We start from the raw sequence: 24,903 nt of genomic DNA on the forward strand, positions 1-24,903 counted from the left end.
CTGTAAGGCGGGAAATTACATTGATAATTCCCCTCTGAGTCATTTCTCTCCCTCTCTCACACAGACATTCACTCACCCACTTGCAAATATATTTCTCTTTGTTCCAGAGGAAAAGCTTTGTAAATGTTAACAAGATTGAAAGAGGTTAAGTGTTTTAGCACTCGTATACATTCACAGACATACGCACGCTTCATTCACACGCGCGCGTTTAGCTTGATTTCAGCGGAAGTTCGCTTTTAATTAACAGACTGATTCGCTTCAAAGGCAGTCTGACGATTTGCAGGCATTTCAAAACGGATGATTTAAACCTTTTAATCCTCCTTTCTTATTGCGTGTGTCATTTTCTGTGTGTCTGTATTCAGGCTACAGATCCAGATCTGGGGGCAAACGGTCAGGTTCATTATCGCCTCGTCAACCACCAGAAGCTGTTTTCCATCAATGCCACCGGAGCCATCAGAACTACGATGCCGCTGGACAGAGAGGTCAGCAGAAGTGACACATGTGTTTGTACAACAGAACAAAGCAGGAAACGGTAGCAAAGATGACAGTATGGGTACTTTTTGTAGCTGTAGTGTTTATGTTTGACCGTGATTCTCTGCCGTCTTCAAGGTGAAAGGTCACTACTTTCTGATCGTCGAAGCCTGGGATGGTGCGGTGGACCCTCGGCGATCCAGATTAACGCTGTCCGTCACCGTTCTGGATGTAGACGACAACAGCCCGATATTCACCCAGCAGAGTTACAACGTCAGCCTACCAGAGAACAGCCCCAAAGATACAGTCATATTACAGTTAAAGGTGAGTGAGTGCATTGATAGGTCAGTCCGTTTGCAACTGATGTAGTAGCTTATTTTTGAATCATTTCAGTAGTTGAGTAGTTTCTGGTAAAATGATGTAATGTATTATAAATTGCGAGGTTCCAGTGTGTAAATCATAAACTGTATATAAAGATGCACGACATGACAGCTCCCCAAAAGTGAAGCCGAAACGTCTTGATCGCCACCTGGTGGCTGGCTGCAGTATAGGTTATAAATCCTGCCCACTCCATGTTATGGGATGGGACATGGGCTAAACTAAAAAGACAAAGTGCACGTTAAGTTTTTCCCAAAGATGGTTTCTGTCATTTTAGGTAGTTCTTATCATGCCGATTTATGTGCAGGTGTTTATTTTTCTGATAAGTTTGGTTTTAATTAGTTATTTGATGCTATACAAAGGAAGTGAGACGTCATGATTGATAGCTGCTCTGAGTAAATTAGTCGAGCAACCGGAGGCTCGGGAATTGTACGAGAGCTAACGCAGCAGCTATGTGGCTCACACTAACAAGCTTGTGGCCGTGCTCGGCTTATGATTGGGACCTCAATACCAGGACTCCAGCCCCCCGATCACTGCTGCCTAGACTCTGGCTCCAAATGGCGTAGAAATCTCAAGATCACAGCTCCCATATCTGGGATAGTTTGTCTTCAATGTTGTACAGTGGGAGGAAGTGGAGAAACGTCGTCCATCTATATATATACAGTCTATGGTATTTTTTTTTGCAACCAATAAATCTTTCAGGTCGATATAGTGGCTGGTTTTAGCTTGATGTCTCTATCAGCCAACAAGTAAAAAAATTTAGTGCAGAGATGCCAAAAATGTTTTTAACAAAACCACCAGCGAGTACTATCAAGTTTATTTTCCAGCTGAAAAATGTCCTACTCACTACGAATGTTGGTCAAAATAAAAAAAAATAATAATTTAAGGGATCCTTACCCCTTTAAGTTAGAGCTGCAACGATTAATCAATCAGTTGTCAACTATTAAATTAATCGCCAACTATTTTGATAATCAATTAATCGGAATATCTTTGACTTGTAGACAAAACAAGACATTTGAGGACGTCATCTTGGGCTTTGGGAAACACTGATTGACATTTTTCACAATTTTCATAGACCAAACAGCTAATCGATTAATCGAGAAAATAATCGACACATTAATCAACAATGAAAATAATCTGTAGTTGCAGCCCTAATTCTGTTACTGAGTGCAGTCAGTAAGACTCATCATAATCACACATGAGTTATTATTTAAAGTCAGAATTTAAATTCGACACTTGAAGACACTGCGTTGTAGAGGAATGTAAAAAAATAAGAAAAAACAACAACTTTTCCCTCTAGCTGCACAGTAAAATACTTACAGAAGGAAAAGTAAGATACGGGCCACCAGCTGGACTATAAAAGTCACTACCACAGGCGTTTCAGACATACCACCCCAACGCAGACCTAATGAAAACACGACAGTCTGTTCCTATCTCCAACACATTTGGATGCTCGCCCTTCTGGCTAATATAAAAAATTCAACTTGCCATAAATTCACAAGGTGATGGTATTACTTTCTTTCCCGTTCCCTGACTCTCTGTTTCTCTGCAGGCGATAGACGCTGACCTCGGCTCCAACCTCACATATCAAATCAGAACTGAAGGCTCGGACCGGGGGATCGCTCAGCTATTCCACATTGACCCGGTGACAGGAGAGCTGTCGGTTCTTAAAGTGCTGGACTACGAGGCTCTCAATGGATCCGTACCCGCATACACATTCACAGTAGAGGCCAGGGACACAGAGGGAACCATGCCTCCTGGACTAGCCTCTGTTACTGTCAGAATCATGGTGAGTGTGAGTGGGTGGGTGTTTATACTGACATTCAGGAGCAACACGGGTGTTTTTGCATACATTACCACATTAACTTTTTTGCATTTACATTTGTGCAAAAGCTATGGTACATTCATCTCTTGTTCGAAAGCTCTGCTATCCAAAACTTTAGAGTTACGGCAATAACGAATATAGCTGCACAATGTCTGTCCCTTTCACACTATCTTTGTTTACTTGTTGTTTTTCTTGTGTGTCTCAATTTGACAACTGTGGAACAAGTTTTTTAAATCCATCATACCATACTGTACATTGCCTGAGGGAAAATCAAAAACACTATCCTTCTGCGGTGTCCTCACTTTCAAAACTCGCTGCTGCTTTCTAGCACAGCTGACACCTGCTGTGATTTAACAAAAAAAAAACAACGACAACAAAAAAGACCCACTGGTTTTCTTCTACTCACAAATAAGTGCATATTTAAAAAAAAAATCCAAGCCAAAATAGAACAAAACTTTAAAAGGACTCATATGTGAAAGGGATAGTTTGGGTGTTTTGAAGTGGGCTTGTATGAGGTACTTCTCAATAGTCAGTGTATTACCTACAATAGATGACGGTCGGCACGTCTCCAGTTTGGAGAAACAGGCAGGAGTTACCGAAAGGAACCAAAGCAATGTCCTGCTGTGGATGGGGCCGGCAGCAAAACATATTTTTAGACACCCAAAAGAGGCTCTCATAAAAAAATCTATATCAGTTTAAGTGTAGAATATTTTCGCCGCTTTACCTTGTCGTGAGACAGCTATACAGTCTATGTTTCCGATGGGGAACTGAAGCCATTATCTATGCTCTCGCCAAAGCAACCAGACTTTATTTTACCTCACAGAACACAGGAATTACTGGTCTACCGCTGCTTCGATCACTTAGTGTCTTCGTGCTATTGTGGGATTTTGAGTAATAAAATTACAGTTTTTTTCAATGGAGTCTGGTGGCTTTGGCGAGAGCATAGATGGATAAAACGGCTTCAGGGCTGTCTGACGACAAGGTAAAGCGGTGAAAAAATATTCTAAATATAGCATACACTTAAACTGATATTGATTTTTATAGGTGATCCTTTCTTTTAGGTGGCTAAAGTACGTTTTGCTGACGGCCCCGTCCACAGCAGTACATTGCTTTGCTTCTGAGCGGTAACTTTTGTCTGCTTCTCCAAACTTGGGGCGTGCCGACTGTCATCTACTGTAGGTAATACACTGACTATGGAGAAGTACCTCATATAACCCCACTTCCAAACACCCAAACTATCCCTTTAACATTTGCATTAGGTTATGGGCTCAAGGGTTATGTTACCTGGATTAGATGTTGTTACTCTAAACAGCTGTTGCTTTTTCTTCCTTGTGGAGGCCAGATGTTCCCGAACCTATGAAAAGTGAATCTGCTTTAGTGAATCATTTTGGGGGACTGCAGAGAGAAAGTGAAAATGAGAATTAAGTTAAATTTAACAATTGGTGTGAAAGCTAAATGCCTACAAAGTCAGTTTGCACATCATCATTAGTATTAAAAATGTGTTAACTTTCATTCAAGCACTTAACTGGAAAACAAAAACAGCTTGGTGTACTGTATGTTTACAATCCTATTGCCATACTGTGTGTGTGTGTGTGTTTATTTCTCTCCAGGACATGAATGACTTTTCTCCGGTATTCAGCCAGTCAATGTACCGAGGCCTGGTTGCCCCTAACGCCGTCAAGGGAACCATCGTAACCACAGTGATGGCCAATGACTCTGACCCCGCGGTGAGCATTTCCAGCTGCTGCTATTCAATCAAACTGTTTTTCACAGTCTGTTCCTCAAATTGTGTACGGGAATGATGCAAGATAATGATGCTTGTCTCCAGTGTGTGAGTGTTTTGAATGTGTTTGCACTTCTTTCTCCAGTGGAGCCGTTTTTTTAACCCCAGTGTAGCACTTAGCGATACCCCAGTTGGGCTTTTAGCTCCAAACATCTTTGTAATATAGGCCGGTTTAATCTGCTTGCTGTAAAATGAGGGTTAGCTCAGTTTACAGTTCCATTGTGAGCCATTAGATAGTCTGGTGCAGTTAACTCCGGGTTTAAAAGGTTGTAAAGTGCTCATAGCGGGGTCTAAGTGCAGTGTGAATATAGCTTGTGTTGGATTTGCTGAGTCACTCAGGCTCTTGTTTAGATGCAGATCTTAAGTGCATTGTGTGAAAAATAGCTCTCATCTTTATCGCAAACAGGAAACAACCAGCTGGTAATTTGCTATTTTAAAGTGCAGTAAATCACCACATACATATTTATATAAAAAAAAAAGACAAGACAGAAGAAGTATCTTTATTTTGCATTACAGCTCAAGAAGCCAGGACCTTATTTTTCACTCCCCCATCTCCGTATCAAATCTTCTACACTGGTAATGTTACCCCATATCCTCTTTAAAAGCCCCATGATCCTTTGACTAATGTGCTCGCTGTCTTCCTACATCAGCTGAATTGATTCAGACTTGAGGTCTAAGCATAAAGGTGGACTCTCTTGGGTCAAAAAGTAGCATTCTACTGTCAAGGCTGTGTGCTTTAAAGGCTCCCAGTGCTCAAACAAGGTACTAAATAGCACCTTAACAGCCTTGGATATATATATGTAATATTCGGATGTCAATGTCACCTATACCCTTCAGACCCACAATTTACCTCTAAAGTACAAATCTTGATAAGAATTTGCCACAGTGAAGCTTTGCTGACTCACAATGAGTTGTTTTTTAATGAAAGCTTTCATTGGAGCAGACGCCTGCTGCTAACAGCTGAAGTGCTTCTACAAAATATAGCTCATTTCAGAAGAAATGACAGCTAAACAGAACAATCCTGACTGTGTACCTTGTAAATTATAAAGATAAAACAAATATATATATATTGTGTTTGGACTTTGTTTTGAATGCAGTTTCTTGAGATTGTTGTAATATGCTGACACTGCAACACTGAATCTTTTAGTGGTGTTGCAGTAAACGTCTTTTTAAAGGAAATGTGACCTTTTAGAAGCCTTTCTATTTACCTTGGATACCTTTCTATTTACTGACAACGTGGAGTTGTTGCAACTGTTTGGTTAATTTGATATGGAGTCTGGTGGCTTTGACGAGATCATAGATGTCGGCTTCAGTTTCCTGTCAGAAAGGGCTGTCTGACGGCGAGGTAAACCGGTGGAAATAATCAAAATATAGCGTACACTTAAACTGATATTACATTTTAAAGTTGGGCCTTTCTTTTAGGCGGCTAAAATATGTTTTGCTGCCGGCCCCGTCCACACTAGTACATTGATTTGCCTCCGTGCGGTAACTCCTGTCTGTTTCTCCAAACTGGGGGCGTGCCGACCGTCATCTACTGTAGGTAATGCACTGACTATGGAGAAGTAACTCATACAACCCCACTTCAAAACATCCAAACTATCCCTTTAATCAAGATAAATATGTGGAGAAAAAAAGGGAGAATCAAAATACAGATATGGAAATTTAAGCAAACAGTACAATTTTAATGGCAGAAAGTGGCCAGTCCATGTTGTCCTGAGATACACTGTTAAAATGTTAGATGATATACAACTCCAGGGAACTGTTAGCTGTTGATACTACTAATACTGTATTATATAAAATAATGTAATTCTATGTATTTCCTGACATTTTGAGTCAAATTAATCAACCACTCATTATCAGCAACACTTGAGAGGTCAACTCATGATCATTAGAGTGCCTAAACTTAGACCTCATATATCCCAAATGGTGATGCGCGCCTTAACTGTTTCACGTGTACTCGTTGACATTCAGGCCCAAACTAATTGCTTTGGATATTAAATACTGCAACAGTTATTACACCAGGCATTACCACACTGTGCTTTTAATTTGCTGCATTGCAAAACATCTGTAAGAGTGGCAGCTTTCCAGGAAGCGTGAACGCTATATTTCATCCTAATGCCACATTCATCTAAATCTGTCATCCTAAGTGTACTTGTTCTCTTCACAGGGTACCCCGGCAGGTCTAGTGCGCTATAAAGTGAACCAGGAGGCGTATCCTTACTCCGCCAGTATATTTGATGTAGAGGAACAGACGGGGCATGTCGTAACCAGAGTGAACCTCAATGAGGAGCCCAACCTCAAGTTCAGTGTAAGTATGCACACACACACACACACACACACACACACACACACAGTTAAACCTACAGCTCACCAGTAACCCATAATGTGCACTACAAAAACTGACATTACAACATTACTTTTTTTCTGCGAGATATAATAAGATAAGATAAGATAAGATAAGATCAACCTTTATTAATTCCTGGAGGGAAATTCAGGTGTCAAAGCAGCAACATCAGCAAACAGAGTGAAACACAGGAGAGGTAAAGGTATACAAATATTATAAAAACAATAATAGAGATATAAAAGATTACAGAGTGAATGGGTGAACATAGTGTGTGCAGTCCGTCAATAAATAAATGTAGTATGTGGAATAAATAAATGTAATATGTACATTATGTGCAGTCTATAAAGTTGTATATAGGATGTATAGTGTAAAGTCAGTGTAAAGTGCGCCAGTGGTGATATATATATATATATGGTGATGTCACAGCGAAAAAGTCACACCAACAAAGAATGGTTAACTAGACGGGGTCCATATTTCAAGACGAGTGGAGTGGGTTGTCGACATCGCCGCAGACCTCTGACGCACTGTCTGCCCCGGTTGACAGTCGCGGCGCAGGGGCTCGTCCCTCCCTGCAGGGGAGCATTTAGTCCACCGCCCCGGGAAGCGAGGGTGAGTGGTTCTGTAGACCTCAGGGCTGGAGCCGCGAGCCACCTTCACCTCCACGCCTTTACAAACTGACCTACTAGAGCAGGTTGCGGCACAGATGGAGGAAATGCACCCAGTGAGGTCCAGAAAGCCCCAGGGAGAGAATCCTCCCACACCGAGAGTGGCCGTCTCTGACCTGCCGAGTTGAATCCCCCCAAGCAGACTTTCTCCCCTCCCGTTGAGAAGTGTAAAAATATATAAGGTTCATTATAAAACTGTGGCGGGGCCTCCCTAGACTGTAGTTATTAATGGGAAACACTGCATAAGTCATGGGAAATGAGAACCATGGGAGTTTTATTTTGTATCAAGCAGCAAAAAAGTTGTAGCATGACGAGTTTGGGGTAAATTTGCCGACGTCGCAATGTCAATGCTGAAACAATATATGGTGCAACCCTAACATGCACCCTGTGACGTAAGTAAACATAGCTTTATATTAAAGACACAGAAAAGGTCGGTAACCCCTCAGTTGCATTTATGTGACTGGATACCTATTGCAGTTTTGTACTTTTTTTTTGCACCAGAAACACAACAAAATGTTATTTTTTATTTTACACTTGAATTACAGACGTTATAAAACATGCACATGTGCAATGGAGTGAAACAGCAGTAAAAAATTCTCCCACTAGAAAGATATTAACTTCCATCAAACAGTAATGCATTCGATGTATTAAATACAGTATAACCATGCTGCACTGAGTCTGCAATGTAAATACAGTATGCAGCATCACTTAATGCAATTCCCAATCAATCCAATTGATCTATTCAAACTGTAAACGCTGGCACCGGGACTCTAGTCCAATGGAGACATCATTACTAGAGAAGATTTATCTGTTTTGCCTTAGTTTTTTTTCTTTTTGTATTTAGTGGGTGGAGGATTGGGACGGCATCACGTGAACTGAGTCATTAAAAATTAATTTAATCATCACTCTCAGATTGTACCTGCTTACTTGTATCATTTGTAAAGCATAAAGGTGTCTTTGTACAGAGCACTCGTATAAATCCCCATCCACTGTACAAACTATGCCGCAGTAGCTTATTAGTTTCAAAATTGCCTTTTCCCAGCTGCGCTCCTCAATGGGGCTTTGGGCCATTCTAATTTCATCTTTTCATTGGGCTTTAATTAACACAACAAGGATTCAGCGTCCTCTGAAGATGTCACTCTGGGGACTAATTCTACCTCGTTTGCTCCCAATAACTCAAACAAAATGAATCAGTCCAACTCTGTGTACAATTTTGGGATTACGACTGAGATAAACACTGTCTAAGGTATCATATTTTACAAGGACACACAGTTAGACAATCACATTGATATTTAGCAAAATGTCCATTTTGAAACACATTATAATGGCGCCACAGTTTTAGATGTTTTCATAAAACATTTTTGGAGTGGCTCGGCATGCGGTAACCCAGTGTGCAAGGCTAGAAACAGGTTTGCAACTAAAAGGCAACCCATTCAAATCTTCAGTGCAGTTGAAAAAAAGTAATTTAACCCTTTAACTACCACATGTTCCAGCAAAGTTTCCAGCAGTTAAAGAGTTACCAATGCATTTAGCAGAGCGTGAGTTAGTGTATGTATATAATGAAGGGCAATGCAATATCAGTAACACTTTCCTAGCTAAATAAGATGGAGGAAAGACAATATTTCATTGTCTTGATATTTAAGTTTAGTCCTCATTAGGAATCCTTTGGGTCCGGTTAACAGTGGTTACCCCCCAATTAAATGAAGACGAGAGGCTAAGTAGGAAAAAATAAGCACACCAGTGGGATCCACACTCCTCCTGTTCTCCAATTCCCATGCAAATAATGTGCTTTTAGAACGCGGGCGACAGAAATGTAGACATTTATTTGTGTTTATTATGAGCCTGTCATGCATTAGCTGCATCAATTTATCTGGCTGTCTGCGCTGTCAGGAGACTGTAAAATGGTGTGAACTGATATTTTTGCAAAGTCAGCGAATGTAAACCGAGAGCAAAAGTGGCAGCACTATAGACTGCCATAATTGCAAGCAAACATGTGGGTATCTACTGTATGTTGAGACTCTGTCTTTATCTATCTATGTGTGTGTGTGTGTGTTTGTGTGTTTGATTGACAGCTGGTGGTGGTGGCCTATGATGATGGTGTGCCAGTAAAGGAGAACACAACTCTAGTGGAGATCACAGTCCTTCAGCCATCTGTCATTCCCGTGTTCGCTCAGGAAGAATACAGGTACGCACTCACACAAATACACACACACACACACACACACACACACACACAGCACTTGCTATTTTTTGCTTTCGGGTTGTCCATCCGCCCGGTGTGTACGTCTGTCCGTCCCATTCTCATGAACGCCTGGAGGGAATTTCTTCAAATTTGGCACATATGTCCACTTGGACTCAAGGATGAACGGATTAGAATTTGGGGGTCAAAGGTCAAGGTCGTGTCACGTGACAGGATGAAATGATGAAGTGATGACATTTTTGGGCCAGACATGGATGTAAACTGCAACTTGACTGGTTGGCGAAGGCATGCAACCGCAAGGTTGTAGTTCTAGTTTGAAACTGTAATCCTTATGCTGCGCTCACTCTACACAGCAACAGGCTACAAGTCATTTTCAATGGAAGCCGGTGACATGAAGCAACAAATTAACGGTTGACACTTTGTTGTTGCGCGACGGGTGTGATGCGCTACAAATCAAAGTTGAGCTGGTCTCAACTTGTTTCAGCGCTCTAATGATGCGATGAAGTGTCAACCAATCATATTTTATTATATTATATTGTTAGCCAGTCCCAGTGCTATTTAATGACATAACTACGTCAATGAGCGCTTAAGCAACACTTCAACGGCGACTCGGCGACAATGTAGCCGGCCACGCTTCTTGCTTTTGTCACTCGTAGTGTGAAAATAGCTTTAGAATTTCAGTTCTGATTGATGTGGCAAAACCAGCTGTTACTGGTGATAACATTAAGACCATCATAGTAATTCAATACCAGAGGCCTGTTTGAAATAACACATTTATCGATCCCTGGCCGCAGGGAATGCAGTTTGAGCAGCTACTCTGTCAGAAATACAAAAGATGAATACCAGCAACTTGTGTATCTAAACATTCAATGTCTTCTTTATACACTTCTTTACATTGCTTAGCTATACAAATTCGTTTACGCTTCAAAATGCCCGGACCGACAGTTCCGCTCTTACAGATTACATCAGTACATGACATTTACACATGCATAGAAATTGCATACAATATGCACATGTGCATTTTTTTCCAGTATGTGCATTGTGCCTTTCACTGTGAGTGCATGTGCATGTCATTTGAATCCAGTGCAGGAATGGTAGACTCCTCCACTGACAATGCAAACTACTTTAGAGTGGCAGCTAATAATGAGAATAAATTTAATACCTATAGGAAAATAATTGGCAGCCATAAGTAGCATAGAAATTGGGTTTTATATGATAAAAACCTTAATAATTATGACTTTATTGAAGAGTTATTGCCCACTCTGTTGGGGAGAGAGATGCTCATTGTTCAAATAATTCATAGTTTAATTGCCAAATTCACATTTTATCATAATTTAAACATGCTTTAGAACATGACTGATCTCATTTAGATATACAACATCTGCTTGTAAATTTGCTGTTCATGCATCCATGTTAGCAGTAACATGTGGCCAACTGCACATGGAAGGAAGAGACCTTGCCATGAAGCTTAGTTACAGCTTTGTTTAATATACTGAGGTGTAGATACTTGATGAAACCTACTAAATGCAAAGGTTTTGAAATAGTTTCAGTGACCAAAACAAGAAGTCTGGCTGCCTGAACGTCTGTAGAAGCTGTAAATTACCAATAAACAATAATAAGACGCTCCGTCAGAGTTTATACTCGCCATCTAAATGTGGGAATGCAGCCATTTAGTTGTTGCAAGAGTTTAGTTGAAGTAATCCTATGGAAAGAGGAACATTCGTCTCAATTTAACACACTTAACAGAAGAAAAAAAATGCATCTGAAATCTTGGATTGAACCCAGTTTCTCCTCCGACTAAGACAGAGGATTTGTTTTTCATCTCGCAAAGTAATGAATGGCATTAATATAGATTTAATTAATGTATGGAGAAGAAGGTTCAACATGCAAAGAACAGAATCTGTTATTATTAACTTTTTCTCTGATGGATTAAAGCGAAGATCAGTGGTTTGTGGGCTTGTAATTTCCTTTCAGTTCCTTTTTTGTGTGTTTGAATTTCACAAAAAAATAGCCAACCATGCCCACCGGCAGTGTGAAAGCATATAGAGAGCTGTTTACAAGAATACATTAAAAGCCTGATGCTAAAAATGCTCATAAAGAAATAGTGTCTAATATTGTTTTTTTTAAATCCAAAACAAAGCAACAAAAAAGTTGTAGCTGTAAAACAACAATAAAAGTGAAGGATTTATATCATATTTTTATAAAAGACAACACACACTTTCATTCAGTGTGTGTTTTGAAATACCAATAAACCCAGTGTTCTCACACTCACACTCTCAACCAGCATTAATAAATGATACTCTTACCTCCTGTGCGGACACATACACACTCTCACTCTCAAGTCATCATTATAACTCTCCCAGTCGGCGCTGCTTTTATGAGGTCTTGGGGTCACCTCAGGTTTTTCTGCTCCCTGATTGGCGGGTTAGACGGCGGGTGTGCGTGAGGGTCAGATGTGAAATTGGCCTATAATCTACAGCTATTAGCTCTGTTCTATATCTTGATCTGTCAGTCTTATCTTTCATTAAATATATAAGCATTTTACTTTTTCTGCTCATTCCTCTCGGTCCTGTTACTGCCATTCTCTATCTTTATGGTTTTTTTTCCACATTACAGTAGCTTCTAATTTCCTTCCTGCCATCCTGTATTTGTCCCCAACAATGACGTTGGAGGGAATGAATCGGCCTCCTTCCATTTGCTTGTTATGTCGTCTGTCAGACGCAATATCAAAGACATCAGACTCAGATGAAAATTGCAGGAGAGGGTGCTTTTAAACATTGTTTTTTCCATATGTTTCAAAAACAAAGTGAAGCTTTTTGTGTCTGTTTATTTGTTTGTCAGAGGAATAGCATTAGTTTTGTGTCATTCTTTTATTCTCCTCTCGCAGATTTAGTTTCCTTTTTTTTTTGTGTGTTATAGTTCTTCCCGTCTCTCCCCTCTTGTCTGACTTCATCACCCGTCAAAGCCCTCCACGGTTTTATGTGCAGAGTGTGTGTTTAGGCATTTACTGTGATGCAACTCACTTTCACATAGCTGACATGCCATCTGACTTGCCATCTGTCGCGCGTCATGCAAGAATCTCCCGGCTTTGGCTCTGATCCTCATAGAGGGAAATGTATCTCTATTTACATTTCTGCTGCTCTCAGCTTTCTTTATTCAAACACCTGAGGAGCGTGAGCTCTGAGCTAATGAGCTTGTTTGGGAGTAATTGCGACTTCAGTGTCAATACAGACATATTTTCCCCACTCTTACAGACACAATTTCAAGATGTCAAGGTCTGTCTTTCACACGGAGCACAGTAAAGCTCCTCTCTATTTTTAGGAAAAGGGTTAGAGGCAAGAGAGAGATATGTCAACCAGCCATATAATACTGCGTTTATGAATATGTAACATAGCTTCTAGCTAAAAGAGCGTGCGCGCCTGTCTGTTTATGTGAGTGTGCACTTTTTTACTATCTGTGTGTATTTGTATTTTATTGTATTTGTCAAAGGGAATCTTTGTCAATTTTTTGACCGGCTTTGTATCGTTGCAATGTGGGTGGCATGTGCAAATGAACAATGTTTGGCTTCTCTCCGTGTAGCCGGCGCCCGCAGCTCCCCGCTGATTTTGCTGTCGAGGCCGAAATTACGCGTTTTGCGTCATCCGACGGACTTTTGCCGGCGGGTGATGGCAGCGTGGAGGGAAGTTGGACGTTGCTCATTTGCATATACTACCCGCATTGTAGTGATACAAAGCTGGCTGAAAATCAGCATATTCCCTTTAATCAACACATTTTAATGTTTGTGCACCGTGGTTGTCCATTTCTGTGTCTTTTATATGTGTGTTTTTGCACGTCTCTCTGGGCGCATGTGTGGCTCATATTTTACATTTTTGTGCCTGTATTATAGTGTGTGTGTGCGTGTGTGTGTATGAGAGATAGTGGTTTTTGTTCTTCTAATTTCATGTTGTGTGCACACAGAGTACAGTGTACCAGCTTTGACTTAATTATCCCGGCTTTATTGAATAAAAGCTATACTGTGGTTTTATGAGCTTACTAATGCTGCTTAGTGATTTTGTACAACCATGGGCAGGGCTGAATTAGAAATATTAATTCCTCTAATGAAGAAGAACAACGGAACAAAGGATATGTTAAAAGACAGGCAGACAGTGTACATTTGCTGTTCCTCACTACATTAAATTATACAAATTTCAAATGTCTTTTTAAATCCAAAATGAGTTATCTGCACATGATTAAACTTTGAAATTCTCCGGCTTTGGCGTCCCTTAATGGAAATAAATAAATAATGAATAAATAATATAATGGAAAAAAGACACAAACAGGAATGCATGCAGCTACTTACCATATTATTTTACATTTATCTGTTGGTTTGTGTATTTTATTTTCACAATATTTAAAATAAGAGTCCCTTTTTTCGCATATTTGTTTAGACAATTACATTTACACAATTACATTTAAAATTTAATAAAATGTTTACTTGTAGTTTAATCTGCGTCAACAGACTGCATTTAAATAGATTCATCCTTCAGTTTTTGACGTTTTTGGTGTGCGACCCTGAACACCATAAGCAAAAGAAGAGAATAGATTAAAAAGAATAAGGGATGGATGGGTGGATTTGGGATAACCTAATGACAATATATGCACAATAAAATCCTGTCAGTGTTAACTCAGTGTCTCAGAGATAGAAAGTAGCAAACTGACATTGTCAGAGAGAAAAACATGAACCCATGAGATGTGAACTTATACATGCAGTTCAGGCCTCAGTAGAGGAGGGTGGCCATTCAACCGTAACACTTCAAAACAACTTGGACATTCAGTAACATTTGTTGATGGAAGCCCCACTGAACCGTCTGTTCCCATAGGGGAAACTTTCCTTACTCCTGATGGCAAGACCGACCAAATAATCTTGTGAGAGGTTGTCAAATCAAACTCATGGCTTTTTTACATACTAACTAGACCTGTCAATCAATTAAAACATTTAATCGCGATCAATTGCACGATCGTACATAGTTAATTGTGATTAATCGCAAATCGTACATTTTTTATCTGTTCAAAATGTACCTTAAAGGGAGATTTGTCAAGTATTTAATACTCTTATTAACATGGGAGTGGGCTAATATGCTTACTTTATGCAAATATATGTATATATGTATTACTGGAAATCAATTAACAACACAAAAAAATGACAAATATTGTCCAGAAACCCTCACAGGCACTGCATTTGGCATAAAAAATATGCTCAAATCATAACATGGCAAAATCAAGCCTAACAGGCAACAACAGCAGTCAGTGTGTCAGTGTGCTGACTTCACTATGACTTGCCCCAAACTGCATGGGATTATCATAAAGTGGGTACCCCTAGAACCCATTTACATTCACATATCTTGAGGTCAGAGGTCAAGGGACCCCTTTGAAGATGACCATGACAGTTTTTCCTCGCATAAGTTTGGAGCATTATTCAGCCTCCTTCACGAGCTTGGTACTAATGGAATCCTTAGGCTTTTTAGTTTCATATGAAACCAGTATCTTCACTCTATAGCTTTAAAACTGAGCCTGCTAATACCTAAAAATCGCACGTTGCGTCAAAGAAATTTGTGGCCTTAAACGAATTTGCGTTAACACGTTATCGCGTTAACTTTGACAGCCCTGATACTAACAGTAGACCAGGAGTACAGTTTGGGCTTGCCAAGTGTGCCCTTATCAATGTGTTTATTGTAATTTGTAATAATAGTGAAATCTGAATGCATCAGTATATATTTTAGAACTGTGTATTATGTGAGTATGACTGTGTTCGCTCAGTCTGACTCCAGCAAACTGCATTTCAAATGAAACAGCTGATTTTAAAACGCTGACTTTCAGCTTCTAGTGTGTTTTTTTTGGGGTTGTTCACATCCATATAGGGTGAGCAGTGTAGGACTCGTAGACCCTATTTTTACCCTCAGGGGTATGTATAAAAAGGTCGACAATATCCTACACTGTTCATCCAATGACGACAGCTGAAAGTCAGCACTTTAACCTTCTATAGTCAATGATTCATTTCAAATCCAACGGGCTGCAGTATACGGAGCCAAAACTAAACTGTCCTTATATACATACAGACAGTACACAGAGAAAAAGTCCACAAAATTGCAGATTCCCAATACAGTACATAACGCAGTTTTCCAACTTGCCTTGCCATTACTTTCAATCACAGACCATTTTTTTAATTAACTTTGATCGTCTTATTTAATAATATACAAATCTATATCGCATACTGAACAGAAAATGTTATGCATGAAGGGTTGTATTAACATTTTTGAGTTATGAAAAATTCATTTCCTCATGTTTGTGTGTTCGGTATGCATTAAAGTTGAATACGTTGAGATACAGACACACATACAGATGCACTTTTACACTCACACTCAAAGTGTATTGGGACTTGAGCTGTGGCGCTGTAACATGCTGTTTGTGCATTTTCACTCGGTGGGTTTCTCATCTAGTAAAACCGTTAACAAGCCAAGGAGGAAGTTAGTTAAATCATTGTAGCAACCGTGCGAAGAGCGAGATTTCCCCCCCCCCCTTTCTCTCTCTGTCACTGTAGGAGCATCCGTGCACCTGCAGAATTAGTATGCAGTCGGTATCGCATACGCATGAATAGTTATCAGCACCCAGTGGCAATTATCAGCATGAGGTTAAGTGAACAGAAAGAAAATATTGCCTTTTCAAAGATCATTGAAAGTCCTCCCACCACTTCCCTCGCTTGTGTATGCATGTGAGCGTGTGTGTGTGTGTGCGATTGTGTATCTGTGATTGCAGGCGTCGGTTTCCCCCCCACGCTGTCAAAATGCCTCGTAGCCTGTTACTTTGTTAATGAATCTAATTAGAGAGTGGTGAGCGAGTTAAGAGCCAAAACACTTCTAAACATCAAAGCTTTGTTTTTAATCAAGAAATTGTGTGATCAAAGATGGCAATATGTTGCTTTGTCTTGCGTCATTACAAAAAGATAGAGATAAAGCACGCTGCGCCACAGCGAGAGATTTCGATAAATCGGCCCCCATCTATCAGGTTTTCTGCACTGATACAGTACACGCTCTGTTCAAGAATCACAGGCAGGAGGTCACAGTTTTTTATCACCATCGGCCAGCTGGACAACTACAAACCTTTGGAAGACAACAATCCCATTTGTCTGCCATGAGGGTAACTGAAATAACAAGAGAATTAGTTTGGATTCAGCTTTGATAAGAAGATGTAGGCTTGGTAAATGGACTTGCATTTTATAGCGTTTTATAGCCTTCCGACCTCTCAAAGAACTTCACACTACGGGGGTTGTAAGAAAATATCAATACACTGGAGTATCGCGATATTATGTTTTGTGATACTGTATCATTCTCAAAAAAAGTGTATTGATTTTTTAATTACATGCAGAGATTCGTGGCAGACAGTGGTTCATTTTGTGTTGTGTTTAAAGAGATTAGCCAGGGACTTCCTTTTACATGCTTTGAGCTGCTTTGTACTTAAAGGTACAGTGTGTAGGATTTTGCGGCACCCAGCGGTGTGGTTGCAGATTGCAACCAACTGAGTACTCCTCCGCTCAGTCCTCCCTTTCCAAGACTGCGGTAACGTGAGCCTGCAAGTGAAAAAAACTGTGGTCGTTGCTCAGAGGCCGTCCTTACCATAATAACGCTACTTTAGGAGCAACTGAAGTCAGACGGCGGCTGGCGGTACCACGGTTTTGCACTCTGCAGGTCACGTTACTGCAGTTTCACAAGCGTGTCGGAGAACTACGGTGGCCTTCAGGTGAAGTAAAAACACAGAAGTCACTCTCTAGTGTCAGTGTTTGGTTTGTCCGTTCTGGGTTACTGTAGAAACATGGCAGAGCAACATGCATACTCCGTGAAGAGGACCCGCTCCCTATGTAGATATGAAGGACTCATTATAAGCTAACGAAAACACAATGATTCTTAGTTTCAGGTGATTATACACTAAAGAAATATTTAGTAAATATTTATTCCTCTTCTCACTTCTGCTCCTTTTTGTTACTCCCTTTCTGAAATCAGTATTTAGAGAAAAATAAAAAATTTGAATTTTCCTTTCTCGAGGATTGTAACATGTCTCTCTATATATCGTAAGATTTTTTCGCCAGTTCTGGAACTGTTATTCTTGTGAGCCTGTGAAGTCCATTGAGAGACTGTACACTATGTTATAATGGGCAATACAACAACAACAAAAAGAAACCTTGAGTTGCGTTTATGACAGAAAATCATTTACAGCTTTAGGAACGGTGATCTAAATTGATCCTACTCTCAGATATGTGCAGTGTGTGTTTTTTTCTTTTTGGATGCTCTAAGCTGCTTAGCACTTTAGTGGTGTTTTGATTGATTCCAATTGTATGTGCAATTTTCCAGACAAGTATCCTCCTTTGGACTTGGTTTAAGATATTTTAATCCTCTTTTCATCTCTGCCCCTTTTGTTACTTCCTTCCCGTCTTGCTGTCTGTTTATAAAGTCAACAGCCGGTTTCATCCGCTGTAAACTATCTTCTATCAAATTAAACGTCTTCTCTGCCAAAATGAATGGAGTCCCCGAGGCCCTTAAACACTTTAACTACGAGATAAACGCGTCCTCCCCCAATGTATGTCAAAAACAAGCACGTCCGATGTGTGGCTCCATAAATCCGGTATATGTCTAACCGATTCAGTTGAAGGTTACCTTGTTTTGTTGATGCACACAAACAGGCAAGTGCACATAGAGTGCTCCTGGCAATGTTACGACTGTGACAACGAATGGCAAACAACCATGGCGTTGTTATTTATAAAAGTGCTTGCAGCTGGGAGACAGCGAGAGAGAGAGAGAGTGAGGGGGTGAAAAGGGAAAAAGCAGGACAGATAGAGGAAGATGTGTGGAGAGGATAGTGGAGAGAAGAAGTTCAGAGATGTGGAGTGTGAGTTTCAGATAGAGAAAGTAAAAAAGAGAGGAGCGGGAGAGGACACGGGAGAAACTACAGTAAAAGTCTGATGGGAGAGAAAACAAGTGAAGTTGATGACACATGCGCACACAGATGGATCAACATACAGGCTTCTTTAAAGTGGCAGATGAGCTGACAGGCTGACATATTGAAGTAGATTGAAGCAAACAAGCAGACAAGCAGGTGGAGACTAGAATAGAGAGAGTGATGAGACACAGATGGACAAGAAGATGCACAGACAGGCAGACAGACACTCTAAATACTCCACTAGCTTTGTGGATAAATATTCATATTCAGTAAGGAATATTATAGTAAGAACACACATGTACTTTACACGTTTAACCTTTCTGCTCTCTGCTGTACGGCTGAGGCCTTGCTTTCGCTGTTCCTACTTGACTCGAAGATTAATATTCCACTAATATTCACAGTTACACGATACAGCCATGCATACTCCTAAAAACGTAAAAAAAATCACCCCCATGGTGTGCGTCCTACAGCTACGCCCTTTCAATTACTTACATTTCAACAATTTAAACAGGCAAGAGGCTGTGTGTCACAAACAGTGGGCAACCTCCAGGTGTTAAAAGTGATGCCAATGCGGAAGTGCCTTAAACATGCATTCTTTCTAATAGCCAGCAGGGGGCGACTCCTCTGGCTGCAAAAAGAAGTCTGATTGTGAGGAAGTCTGTGAGAAAATGACCCTACTTCTCACTTGATTTATTACCTCAGTAAACATTGTAAACATGAGTTTATGGTCTCAATCGCTAGTTTCAAGTCTTCTTCAATACAACATGATGTTCATTTAGTAAGTTATGGTCCCATTTAGAGTCAAATAGACCATAAAGCAGGGTATGCATATGGTTACAACTTTAACCCTTTCACGGTGTGTTTTCAGTTCATGAAAGTTCATTTTAACCTTTTGTCTGTCTAAAATGTCTTATTCAGCGTTCGGTTGTACTTAGCTCCACCCTCTTGTGTCACTTCTGGTTGCAAAAAAACAAGATAGCGACGGCCAAAATGCCGAACTTGAGGCTTCAATACGGCAGGACACAAACCAATGAGTGACGTCACGGTGATTACGTCCGCTTCTTATATACAGTCTATGGTCTACCCAAGTCTTGCTCAGAAGAAGTCTCATTCTGAAATCTGGCGTTGCATCTGCATTGTTGAAATCAGCTAAATATTCAGCCATGACATTAAAAATCTTTTAGGTAACACTTAGCTACACTTTCTGTAAAAAAAAATACATTGACGGTGAGGAGCACCGAGTGATGACATTATGGTCTTTGGTCGCAAACTGCGGTAAAACCCCCAATTGAGAGGCATATTCTGAATATGCTGGATGCATATGTCCAAACAATGCTCCTAAAACCTGAATAATGTCAGCGTGTCCAACATGTCCTAATCAAAAAAATGCTACAGTCGGAATAAGGCTTAATTTGTCCATATCAAATTCTGAATATTGTCATATTCAGAATAATAGTGGAGCTATAGTGAGCATGTAAACGTAGTCAACATCAAACTCTGGTGTCCTGAAGACAGAGGCATCAGATCAGAAAACACCCTCACATATATTTATCATGAAATGACTGTAATTTTCCCCATTTTTCTATTTACAGCATGTTACGTTTCACCAATTAATTGGTGCGTCATGTGTTTCCACCCACACCTGGTTTGGTGCACACCACCGTGGTGACAGCATCATGGGAAACATGAAAATACGGGACTCAGAAGTCATTGCTGCTCGTTGTAGCTGAAGGATTTTCAAATGATATGTTCTCGCAGTTTATTAATTCTCATTTATATTCAGTTGGGTAAAGGTGTCGACCTCAATGCAGGGAGTCCATTATTTTATCCAATATGATGAATTCAACAAAAATGTAAAAGCCAGAGTTTTTGTTATTCATTGGACTTTTTAAATGACAGTTTTAGATATAATTTCACCGCACATCTGTGACGGTGTGCGTGGCTGTGACTGTGAGGGGAAGATGGTTATCAGTCTACAGACACACAGATATGTGATTATCACAGAAAGTGATGTTGGATGCATTTTTTCTTGTCACAGCATATTTGCACACGGACTCTGCTCGTCTGTCAACATCACCATTTCTCACTGATTTGAACTCAAACACTCAAATCTACACAAACATATATTGCTCTTGCTGCATGTTTCTTTGCATTCCCCCTGAGCCTCTCTTCTCAAAAGCACGCTAAACTCAAGTTCAGACTGTTTGAGAGATACTAACCCATTTGACTGTCAGTTGACAATTACGACAAGACTGTAAAGCAAAAAAGGTGAGAAGAGGGCTGTGAAAAGAGGAAGAAAAACGCCGAGACACTCGACGACACTACACAGAAAAGAGAGAATCAGTTTGGTCTATACAGCTCTCTGTATCTCTCAGAGAGAGTGATTGACAGAGAGAAGGAGTGACACAAATGGAGAGGTCGTGTGTGAGCCAATACAGCAGAATGGAGAGAGGCAGGAGAGAGAGAAACGTGGGATTAGAGAGAGAAGGAGAGTGCCAGAAGGTACAGAAAATGAATTTTGATTATTCAGACAGTGCTGTGCAGAAATAATAAACAGAGTAGTTACACGGCCTGGCATCTGTAATAAAATCACCAATTTTGGCGCACCACCGCAACATTTTCACCACAGCTATGTTTTCAACAGACCAACAGCAACAGTTTGAAAAAGAAATTCAAGAGTCTGATGTTGTGAAATTGCAATACCTGCCTTATCAGAAAACTGTTTGGATTTTCAACCAGCATGTCTCTACAAGCTTTTGAAATTGTAGGAACATGTGAACTGAAAAATTGGAGTCTTTCAGTACTGAAAAATGGCCACAGCAGGAGAGGAAGTAACTTACAGAACTCCAGCCAGCCCGTAAAGGTTATAACTGCAGGAAGTTAAGACCCCTCCTAATGAAAATCCCTACAGTCAATTAGTAACCGTCTGGGAAGGGAGGGGAGCATGGAGATACGGTGCAAGATGTGGCCACAGTAGGAAAGAACAGTGTGTTGGTGTTCATGTAGCGGTCACTTATTCCAAGCCAAAGAGCACAGCGGTCTCATTGGATATCACTTTCTATACTAGACTTTAAAGGTCCTACCTTTAGACGACATCAAAGAAGTTGAGAGGAGAGAAGAGAAACAGTCTTGAGATGATACAGTATATACACCATTAGAATAATTTACCAGAGAAAAGTCCATAAACGGCTACAGTAGGGAACCTCCATAACTTTCAGCTTCTTGTTCTAAATGACAACCCAACAAGGTCCAATTTTCCTGATAAAGTGGTTTGACGAGTTATTGTTGGCTAATCATACCATGAGCTAGCAGATAAAACTTAACATAAACATAAAAATATGTCACATGTTTTGGCTAATTGCAGTCTTTACTGAGACTGTGCTGAGACAGACCACATTGTACACATCTTCCCAGCTATCTGGAGATCTATATATTCGTTTTCATGCCTCCACGCCAGCGACAGCCGTGGCGGTATGGCGTTATGTTTTCAGGTTGTCCATCCATCCGTCCAAAACCATTTTTGTGAATGCAATATCACGAGAATGCCTTTATCGAATTTCTTCAAATTTGGCACAAACGTCCACTTGGACTCAAGGATGAAGTGAATAGATTTTTGTGGTGAAAGGTCACTGTGACGTCACAAAACACGTTTTTGGCCATAACTCAATAATTGATATTCCAATTGAGACAATTTCACAGAAAGGTCTAACAGGGTAAAAATGTATGAAGTGAAGACATTTTGGACAGACACGGATGTAAACTGTGACTGGTTGGCGGAGGCGTACAGCCGCGTGGCGGTAATTCTTGTTTTTTTCTTGCTTTCCGTTACAAGTAGAATTGCAGTCACTAAATTTAGTAACAAAAGCAATCTGTTGAATATCAATGGAAGAAAAAAACACCCAGGCTTTCATGTTTATGTTCAGTGTGTTATATTATGACAAACTATTAAGTGTGAACGTAGAAGTTGCACATTTTGGTGATTAAAACATGTGGTGTGAGTAAATGCTGCCTCCGAGGTTAATACAAATAGGCAGCATATGTCCAGCTTACATAACGATAAAAACAAAGACTGCTAATGTTGGCTAACAAGAGTTGACCTACTTGAGTTTGCCTCGCCGTCTTCCAGGCATGGCCTCCCACGCCGAGTGCAGTATGTCATACAGTAGATCAAACGTGACTGTCAAAAACAGCATTGCCAGAGCCCGACAGAACCAAAGCACCGCTCGGCACAGAGGATATTGTAGTTCGGTGTGGACAAAGACAAATATAAAAAGAATGAGATTAAAAGAAACCAGAATCTCAGTAGCGAGTGAGAGAAATGAAAAGGAGCAGTGCGAGGAAGGGAAAGAATAACGACGAGAAGGGAAGAGGATGTATCATACATATATGAAAGAGACGGACTAAAAAGCGGGATAACCGAATGGCGGTGGCTGTAAGAGAAAGACCCACAGCGGGGAGGGTATCATTGCCAACATCCATCACTATCCTCATAATTCTGTCTATCCCTTCACACCGCCGAAACGCTCAACACTCTCGCAGCTCTGTTAAGGTTTATGCCCTATAGCCTACATTCGGTCTGATTATGTGTTTCAGGTGTGTGTGCTTGTGTGCTTTTCTATCCATCACTTTGTGTAGACAAAAATCTTTTCACTTTGTCTTGAAAAATTCCAATCGCCACAAGGTAAATCTTTCATTTCAGGGTTAAGACCACAGAGTCGGTTTCAGGGCTCTTGTTAGAATTATTACATTACATTAGAGTAAGCCTCCAGGGAGTGAATGAAAGTCAAAACAATGTCCCCATAAGTAGAGTAATACACGTTTGTGCGTGACTGTGTGTTTCTGTTATCAGTATCAGCCCAGCTTGCTGTAGTTAGGACAGCAATGATTAGAGAGCGCAGGAGGGGGGATCAGGGCTTGATGAGGTGTGTGTGTGTGTGTGTGTGTGTGTTTATCTGTACTATGCCATGCACTATACATGTGAATGGAGCCTTGCGTACATCTTTATGCCCGTAAATGCGTTTTAATCCGTCCACAAGTAGTTGTGTGCGTTGGTATCATTGAATTGTATGTGTGCAAGTAGTCTGGTGTATCAGCTTGTGTGTGTGTGTGTGTGTGTGTGTGTGTGTGTGTGTGTGTGTGTGTGGGCATCCTCTCAATTGTGCTCCTTCACCCCTGTCAAACAGCCATTGTGGAGAGGGAGGGATGGAGGAATGGATAACGATTGTTGCCGAGGTCTGCTGGGATGTTGGCTGGAAGCAGCAGCCTGAGGGAAAGAGGGAAAGAGGAGGAGGGGGGGGGGGAGGTGAGGGGAAAGATGGAGGAAAGGAAGAGATGTGGATGCAGGAGGAGAAATGTAGGTGGATATGAATGTAGTGGGTGTAAGTGGGGAAATTTAAATTGTAGTGGGAAAGAAGTAGGGGGAGAGAAAGGAAAATGAGATGTAAGAGGGGTAGAAAGAGCAAAATACTTCAGCAAGAGGAGAGGAATACAATCATTTTATGTTTATCAGTGATTGCTACAAAACAAAACCAAATTTGTTTCTCATTTTCTGTTTTGAGTGCACAGTGTAGTAAATGACTGTAGAAACTAGGGGTGACCCTGAATAGTCGACTATTCAACGATTCGATCTAAGGAGTGTGATTCAACTGCAATGGTGGAAAAATGTGTATGTTAAGAAACAAAGGATCACTCCATTCAGGCTATATTGGGGTCCTGAATGTCTGATTTTACATGGTTTCTCCCAATAAATCATGATATATGGCCTAAATATCAGCCTATTAATAATACTGTTAATACAAATTTGAAAATAACTTCCAATCAATCTCCTTAGTGTGTGTGAATAAATCACCATGTACACTAAGTTGTACATTTTGACTTGCCACAGTTAGCAAAAGCACAGGTGATGAAATTAATGATGGCTATTTAGCAGCTTCCGCTTCAGGGTGCGGGTATTGTGTATATGCTTCACTGTCACGGCTGACTGCGACACGTAGAACAGAGCAGCCATTAATGTTATAAATAACACCTGTGCTTTTCCTGCAGTCAAAGTGTCTGCTGTGAAAAGGGCCTGTATTTATTTATTTTTTAAAGAGGATTTACTTCAGGAAGTTAACATCTACACAATCTCTCTCTCTCTCTCTCGCTCGCTCCCCCAACAGTCCCATTTATCACGTTGTGATTACTTGATAGCTTAGCCAGTTGGTAGCCCATGTTATAATGTTTAGCCAGCTGTGACGGTTGGTCTAATGACTGGACTGGGTTTATTTAATG

General features: G+C 40.5%; 1 protein-coding gene across 2 annotated transcripts in view; it reads left to right on the forward strand.

Moving 5' to 3' along the window:
• Positions 1-24,903, forward strand: part of LOC141758408 (protocadherin-15-like) — a 210,314-nt gene that overhangs the window by 132,515 nt on the left and 52,896 nt on the right. Inside the window, exons 21-27 of one of the 2 annotated variants that reach the window (XM_074619771.1) lie at positions 363-482; positions 610-795; positions 2,402-2,638; positions 4,285-4,401; positions 6,625-6,765; positions 9,539-9,651; positions 13,246-13,568. In XM_074619771.1, coding sequence (XP_074475872.1) covers positions 363-482; positions 610-795; positions 2,402-2,638; positions 4,285-4,401; positions 6,625-6,765; positions 9,539-9,651; positions 13,246-13,552 — 1,221 coding nt within the window. In that variant the 3' untranslated portion in view covers positions 13,553-13,568. Of the gene's footprint in view, positions 1-362; positions 483-609; positions 796-2,401; positions 2,639-4,284; positions 4,402-6,624; positions 6,766-9,538; positions 9,652-13,245; positions 13,569-24,903 lie in introns of those variants that run through there. The other variant, XM_074619772.1, reaches the window with a different exon arrangement.

Source organism: Sebastes fasciatus, chromosome 20 (genome assembly GCF_043250625.1).
Source record: "Sebastes fasciatus isolate fSebFas1 chromosome 20, fSebFas1.pri, whole genome shotgun sequence".
Classification (NCBI taxonomy): Eukaryota; Metazoa; Chordata; class Actinopteri; order Perciformes; family Sebastidae; genus Sebastes; species Sebastes fasciatus.